At 40.6% G+C, this 8234-nt stretch overlaps 1 protein-coding gene across 1 annotated transcript; it reads right to left on the bottom strand.

Annotated features, from left to right (window-relative positions):
* Positions 1-902: 902 nt before the first annotated feature.
* LOC102836659 (olfactory receptor 1361-like) lies at positions 903-2846 on the bottom strand. Its single transcript, XM_006874015.1, has 2 exons — positions 1935-2846; positions 903-956 (listed from the first exon to the last, which is right to left on the bottom strand). Exons 1-2 carry the CDS (start codon positions 2844-2846, stop codon positions 903-905), a joined length of 966 nt encoding a protein of 321 aa, XP_006874077.1.
* Positions 2847-8234: the final 5388 nt, after the last annotated feature.

Genomic DNA, 8234 nt, shown 5'->3' with positions numbered 1-8234 from the left:
AGAAAAAGAGTCAATGTGTATCATATTTGGAATTCTGATGTGGTGCTACAGGGTAAGCACTGGACTGATAGCTACAAGTTTGGCTGTTCAAACCCACCAGCTGCGCCTTGGAAGCCCTTATAGAAGGTTGCTATGAGTTGGAACTGACTTGACGGCACTTAACAACAGCAAATAGATTTAAAAGATAAAATCATTAAGGCAGTTTACTGCTAGCGTAACAGCTAGATGATGTTTGAATAAGAACAGTTCAGAAACTGAGTCCATTCTTCATACGTCAGAACTCTGTGATCAAGGTGAAATCACACATAGTAGGGTAAAGGAGAAATTGTTCAACAAATACTGCTGGAATAACTCATTAACATGTGGATACAGATGGCCACCCCACACCTCATGCTAAAGTGAATTCTAGAAAGATTAAAGAAGTGTACAAACCCAAATCACCAAGACAAAACGTCACCATAGAACAGTGTAGACTATGTAAGGACTATTTGGAGTCCTGGTGTGGTGCTGTAGGGTAAGCACTGGACTGCTAACTGAAAGATCAGTGGTTAAAACTCATTAGCCACTCCTTGGAAAACCCTGTACAGGGTCGCTATGAGTCGGAACTGACTTGACACTTAACAAGAAAAAGTGACTAGCTAGCCTCTGAGTCAGGTGATACTTTCTAGGAATAATGACAAAAATCTTAAAGGAAAAACATGGATTTGACTATACAAGATTTTAAATTCTTAGAAATAGCACAACTGATAAAGTAGAAAATAATTCAACATAAAATCTTTAAAAAGGAAAAATCAAATGATAATTGGGAAACTTTTGAACAGATTGATAATGGCTTATGTTTTGAATATGAGCAATTTTATAAATCAATAAAATTTACTTATCAATACCATGAGAACATGGTTTTAGAACAAGAAACTTGAATGGCTAATATAAATATGAATATTCATGCTTAATATAATTTAAGAATTATAAATCAGCAGAACAAAGAGATGCCATTTTAGACGTAGTAAATGAGCAGAGGTTTTATTTTCGTGGAAATACCCAGTTTGGTAAAAGATGACAGCGTCACTCTCCTGTAATATGTCAAGGTGGTTTAAGAAAAGGATGATCCCTTGACCCGGCAAGTTGTCTTCTATTTATAAGGGAGCAAAACCCAAACTACAATACTGAAGCATTAGAAACAACCTTTATAAATGTTTGAGTAAATGGGATTGAATATTATAAAGTAAAGTAAAGCAACTCTCTGAATTAATCTTTGTGTCAGGGTGGACCTTGTCCTCTTTCCATTCTCTTGAGTCCAGCCCAGTCCCACTTTCTTCATCGTAATGCCTCTGATCAGCAGTTTCCTGAGTTCAGCATCCACATGTCGGTCGGTTTCATTACCATTGTGGTCTGGCATTTGACATTGTTGATCACTCCCTTCCTGAACCCTTTCTGCATTAGGATCCTTGGCTACCACTTTCTCCTGGCCTTTTGCTTACTCGTTAGCTGCTCCTCTGCCTTTTTTTTTTTGAACCTCTAAATTAGTGCTTCTTGGCTTTGACTGCTCGCTAGAATCACCTGGAGGCTTTTTTTTTTTAATTTTAATTTGAGAAAACCTGGTGCCTAGAGCTCACTGTAGACCAATTAAGCAAAATTCTGAATGTAGGTGGCTGTTTTATGATTCCTAGGTATTTCCAATGGTCAATTTATGTGAAATTGTAAAATAGGAACCGAACTTGCTGTGTAAACTTGCCAAAAACTCAATAAAATAAGTTTTTATTAAAAAGTTTTGTTCTCATGCAGTAAGTACATGGATGGAGCTCTTAGAAAAGAAAACTGCTAAGTTTCACACAATGGCAGAAGCAAGAATGATCTTGTTAGATGCTAGTTCCCCTTTATGATATGCAGAGTTCATGTCAATATTGAGCTGAAGAAAATCCAGTGGCAAATATTTTTCTTAAGGCCCCTTTCATATCCTTGTTCCTGAGGCTGTAGATGAAAGGGTTCAGCATGGGGGTCACCACTGTGTACATCACAGCAGCTGTGATCTCTGTCTCTGCTGAGTGGGAGGATGAAGGGTTGAAATACAGAGCAATGATGGTGCCATAGAAGAGGAAAACCACAGCCAGGTGGGAGCCACAGGTGGAGAAGGCTTTCAGTTTCCCCTTTGTGGATGGGATTCTCAGAACTGCACAAGTAATAAGGATGTATGAGATGAGGATGCAAATAAATGGAGCAATCATTATTGGCCCTGCAACCATAAGAACCATCATCTCATTGAGGTGTGTGTCAGAACAGGAGAGCTTCAGGAGAGGAACCACATCACAGAAGAAGTGGGGGATCGTGTTGTCTGCACAGAATGAGAGTCGAGCCAACAGTAGAGTATGCAGCAAAGCATTCAGATTGGCAATGACCCATGACACAGTGACCATCAGAGCACAGAGCTGAGGAGTCATCTTTGTTGTGTAGTGTAAGGGGTGGCATACAGCAACAAAGCGGTCATAGGACATCACAGACAGGAGGAAATTGTCCAGGTCTGCAAACACAATGATAAAATATATCTGTGTTAGACAGTCAGAGAAGGAGATTGTCTGAGTCCTGAGTATGTGGTTGGCTAGCATCTTGGGGATGGTGGCAGAGGAGAAGCAGATGTCCACAGAGGACAGGTTGCTGAGGAAGAAGTACATGGGGGTGTGCAGGCGGGAGTCTGTTCTGATGGCCAGGATGATGAGCAGGTTTCCCAGGACTGTGACCAGGTACATGCTCAGGAAGAGCCCGAAGAGGAGCTGCTGCTGCTGCTGGGGCTGCCTGGAGAGCCACAGGAGGAGGAACTCAGAGACACTCGACTGGTTTGCTCCAGTCATGGGCAGAGATGCAGTTAATACACAACTGCAAATTTAGAAGCCTACACATGAATAGTTAAAATAGGACAAATCAAGCGTCACACACTTCAAACACTCATCCCTATGTTGCTGTTCCTCCTGGACTCACTGACTCTTAGGTATTTCACACTCAAAAACAGGCATATACACAGTCCAAGTTGGATTCTTCATGCCTCTCTTAACATTTCCCAGATCCCATCCCTAAGTACTTAGTTGTTCCCAAAGAGCCAAGAGAAGCAGCTGATCAATCTTAGGGTTGTCACAAGCTACAGATATCAGATTCAGGACTCCCTAGATTTGCAAGATTTAGCAAGGGGAGTTACTCAACTTTACTCCTTAGTAAATAAACGTTGGCTTCTCTATTGCTGTAGACTCACCTGGGAGGAGGGTGAGCTGTCCTGTATTCTAAAGATGGGCAAGTTTTGGAAATACGGCAAGTCCTGAGCGAGTAAAGAGGTTCAGGGCTTTGGTTCTGTGTGCAGGAAGGGTGCTTGGGGCATTTACAGGCGCCTCAGTGGCCACTGGGACCAGATTCCCAGAGAGGCTCATTACAGAGAAACAGAAACTCCCTTTGGACTTAACACTGATGACAAAGAGTATTAATTAACTTCTAGGTCAGAACTTGAAGCAATTTTGTGGGAGATAGTTCCCAGATAAATTCCTTGGGGCCTCAAATCTCATCACCTTATTGATAAGGGCTTATGTTTCTAGGTTTAGAAATTCCATTATTAAGACTTTTTCACCTTGACTCTTTTAGCTCAGAAAGTGGTGGGGAAGTAGTGTTGTGTCTGCAAACCTGTTTTATTCTCTGGTTACCCACTGCATGGACTTAGTGATGCTTTTTGCCTGTGGGAATACTGGGACACATCAAGATCTTGCATTCTTTCAAGGTTTTGGTGTAAAGAATAATCTGTGGGTGTTGGGTGGTGGGAGATGGGGAAATAACCAGGAAGTCCATTACATGCCACCATTGCGGAATTCCAGGTTCTTGCAGGAAAATTTTCTGGGCATGTCTTCCTAACTCACAAGGGATCAGTATTCAGAGAGTGCTCCCCCACTGCATAGGTCCCCTCTTTTCAAGGGCTTTATATTCTCATAGTGGAAGATCCATCCCCAAACGCAAACAACTTCATAGAAGGCTATACAGGGCACATTAGGAACATAAAGTAAACAGTTTTATTGGCTGGGGAAGAGGAAAGAAACTCTCCTAGATGACTTCTGTGACTAAGTTGTACAAGATTGGAGTTTTAAACACAAGATTGGAGTTTTTATAGATGTTTTTCAGGAAAGGAGGTCAGTGCAAGGAAAGAGGCTGAAGATACTGCAGATGTTGTTGTTAGGTGCCATCGAGTCGGTACCGACCCACAGCGACCTTATGCACAGCAGAATGAAACACTGCCCAATCCTGGGCCAACCTCACTACTGTTGCCATGCTTGAGTCCATCGATGCTGCCACTTGGCCAATCCGTCCCTCTGGGGGTCTTCCTCTTTTTCTGTGACCTTCCACTTTACTAAACATGATATCCTTCTCCAGCGACTGGTCCCTCCTGACAGTATGTCCGAAGTATGAGAGACTAAGTTTGGCCATCTTGGCCTCCAAGGAGCACTCGGCTGCACTTCTTCCAGATGGATCTATTGGTTCTTTTGGCAGCCCATGGCACTTTGAATATTTTTATAGAAGGCAGTAAATGTTCTCATGAGATCACCTCCACAGGGGAAGGAGCAGTCAAGTCTGACTGGAGTTTGAGTGTGCAGATTAGGGCAGAGAAAGAAAGGCATGGAGCAGACAGCAGATCATGGCATCCCTAATAGGAGGGGCATGTGCAATTTGGTTTGCTTGGCACAGTCAAATTAGATTTTACCTTTAATTATACACAAGCCTCCTTTTACCCACTCTTTTAGGATGATAAATTGTATAGCTGTCACAGTGAACCATATTGAAAAGTTGGATTTTATCCTGGAATCAGAGGAAGTGCCTTCTAAATGACAATCCTAGGAAGGATTTAATATGATCTGAATTGTGGAATGATCCCTGTGATTTCAGTATATCCCCGAGTAGAATCAGAAAAGCAGGACTCTGAGGCAGGAGACAAAGATTAAGTGTTGCGGTAGTTTAGTAAGACATGAGACCCTGAGTGGTGTCAAACGTGGAAAACAGGGACTGTCTTAAGGGATGCTAAGGATGTAGAGAGCAGAGCACCTAGTGGTTGATTGGGTAAGTGGGATGAGGGAGTATGCAGGATGATGATATTCAACACGGTAGCACCATCATTGGGCTAGGCAGTGCAGGTTGAAGAGAAGAAAGAGGTGTGTTTGCATGTGTTGGCGTAGGTTGTGGTTCTGATGGAGACAGTAGGGTTTGTTAGGTATGAAGTTGAAAAACATATGTCCAAGAATTGGGTATTGTGAGTCTTCAGTGAAGGGGACGTCTGGTGGGTACAGTTTCAGAAGTCACCATTTCAGGTTCATTTCTAGATATGAGAGTAGATATTATTGTCCAAGGAGGGAGTGGAGAATTAGCTAGAAGAAATCCAAGGATAAAACTCAAAAGGACAAGAAATATATATATGGTGATGGAGAAGAAGGTGACAATAAATGGGGCAAAGAGACAGGGAAAGAATAGTGTTTAGAAAGTGAATAAGTGTGAGTTTAAAAAGAACCTAATGATAAATGCATGAAAAATCAAGTAGGATGAATACATAGCATCATATTTTGCAAAATTATATTTTCAGGTAAAATACTGATGTTTTCAATAAATCGTTACTGATACGGCAGATGGACTACGTGGCAGAGCTTTCTTTGGCCAGGCCACTTGATGTCCCTTTTCACTGTGGCTCTCTTAGCTTCTTGGTGCTGCTGTAATGGAAATACCAAAGTGGTGACGTCACCAAATAGAAGGCCGGATTCAGGGTGCCACCTCTAGGGGAAGGGTTTCTGTCTTTGTTGTATTTGGAGGAAGAGCAAATTTAGTAAATGTTATTTACAATTTATTATTGAATCAATGTTTTAAATCAACAAATAATAAAAATAATTTAAGAGAAACAGTTACAGGCTAGGATGAACGATTTAAAAGAATAAGTGAAAATGTTGATTTAATTATTTTTTAGTAAAAGGAAATGGAAACGCGAATGCACATTGAAACACTCAGTATTGTTTTATTGTGGCAAAACACAAGGGTAGCAACAAATACTGCTGCTAGGGCTGCAGTGCATACATGCACGGGTTTGCAAATAAAACGGGTTTCAGCGTGCCTCTGCCTTCCGTGGATGGCTGCTGTAATACACTGGTCTTCCTCTCTTTGTTGTTGTGAAGTGCCATTGAGTCGATTCTGACCCATAGTGACCCTTTCGAGGGTTTACGAGGAGCAGCTGGTGAGCTTGAACCACGGATCTTGCAGTTCAAACGGCTCTTCGTCTCGTCAGGGTGCCTCAAAAAAAAAGTACAGTCAAAGCATGGCTTCCAAGGGATTCTGCTGGACCAGTGTTGTAAATGTAAATGTAAATGTAAATGTGTAGACTTCTTTGGGGAAGGGTTAGAGACATGGAAACACTGCTTTTGGAAGTGTGTAGTCTTAGACGGAGGTTATGTTGAGAAAACATAGCTTCATATTTTGATGTTTATGTTTAGTGGAGGTTTCTGTGATTTTTATAGCAATGCTTTTTGACCTAACCTCGTATGAAGATGCTTTGGCTGATGAGAGTATGATGATAAGACAATCTCATATCCTGCTGTTAGGCAATAATTTGATAAAAACATTCTGGAGCCTGGGAGTACAGTGTACTAAAGTCTGTATAAGACCAAAAGATCAACAATTACTCAAAGCAAGGACAGAGAAACTAGAGTACTGGGAATGGAACAGCCTGAACACATTTAAAGAAAATGTTGACATATTGTGAAAAACGTAATTAATGTCAATGAAGAATTTGTGCAGAAATTGTCAAATGGAATCCTAATTTACTGTGCATCATTTCACCAAAAAAACCACAATAAAATACTACTAAAAATAAAAAAAGTTATGATAAGCAATTGAGTCATATATATTAAAATGTCAACTATCATTCCAAATTTCTCTTTTAGGAATAATCAAGGACATGTCCAGAAATGTATTAACACAGCTGGTTATTGACACATTGTGTATAATAGAGTAGAAGTCAGAGTAAATGAGCAAAGCATGACTGAATATAAGGAAGCACTGCGAGCACAGAGGTTAATCATTTGACCTGCTAAAACTGAATTGTTGGAGCTTCAAACCCACCATCTGCTTCCATAGAGATTTACTCTTGTTAAGTGCCAGCGAATTGATTCTGACTCAATGACTCTATAGGATTTTCAAGGAGTGGCTGGTGGGTTTGAACTGCCAACCTTGTGGTTAGTAGTACAGTGCTTATCCTACAGCACCTTGGAAACCCTGTGGGGCAGTTCTATTGTGTTTAGAGGGGTTGCCATGAGTTAGAAGTGATTCATCAGCAACTGGTGTTCAAGTCTATTTCTAGAATGTCTTAGGATTTTATGTTTCATGAATTAATGTTTCTAAGTATTTCATCCTTTGGGTGGCTATTGTAAATGGTGTTGTTCCCTAATTTCCTTTTCAGAGCTGTCATATTAGTATAGAGGAATCCAGCTGATTTTTGTATATTGATCTTGGGCCCTGCTACTTTTCTGAATAGTTTTCTTGCTGAGTCTTTGGGATTTTCTATGTATAGGGTCATATCATCTGAAAATAGAGAGTTTTACTTCTTTGTCAATTTGGATGCCTTTAATTTTCCTATTTTGCCTTATAGCTCTGGCTAAGACTTCCAACACAGTATTGACTAGGTGTGGAGATAAAGGGCATCTTTGTCTGGTTCCTGTGTTCACAAAGGGAAAGCTTTCAGTTTCCCTCTGTTGAGAGTAATGTAGGCTGTTGGTTTTGTATATGTGCTCTTAATTATGTTGAGGTGTTTCCCTTCAATTCCTACCTTGTTGAGTGTTTTTATCAAGAGTATGTGTTGGATTTTGTCACATGCCTTTTCTGCTCATGAATTAATGTTAATGGTGAAACAGGATGCAAACTTATATGTTCATGGGAAAGGCAACCTTGGATACTCGGGTAAAACAGATTTTTTAAAACTAGAAAATCATTAGAATTGATAATGAATTCAAGAACTGGTTCCTAAGAAATAAATGGTTTAGTCAGTTACAAAAGGACAAATGTTGTATGAGACCCTTACTGTAAAAACTTAAGAAAATGTTTTCATACATTCACTGATGGTTACCTGGGGTATAAGGGAAGGAAGACTAATTGACTGTCTAGGAGGCAGACACGTGTTAGCTTGGGTGATGGGAAGGGCAGTATACAAGAAAAGGGAGGGAAACATACAAGTAAAGGGA

The sequence above is a fragment of the Chrysochloris asiatica genome, unplaced genomic scaffold, assembly GCF_000296735.1.
Source record: "Chrysochloris asiatica unplaced genomic scaffold, ChrAsi1.0 scaffold00257, whole genome shotgun sequence".
Classification (NCBI taxonomy): Eukaryota; Metazoa; Chordata; class Mammalia; order Afrosoricida; family Chrysochloridae; genus Chrysochloris; species Chrysochloris asiatica.
The sequence above is the reverse complement of the archived record's forward strand: the minus strand, read 5'-3'. Positions and strand labels throughout refer to the sequence as shown.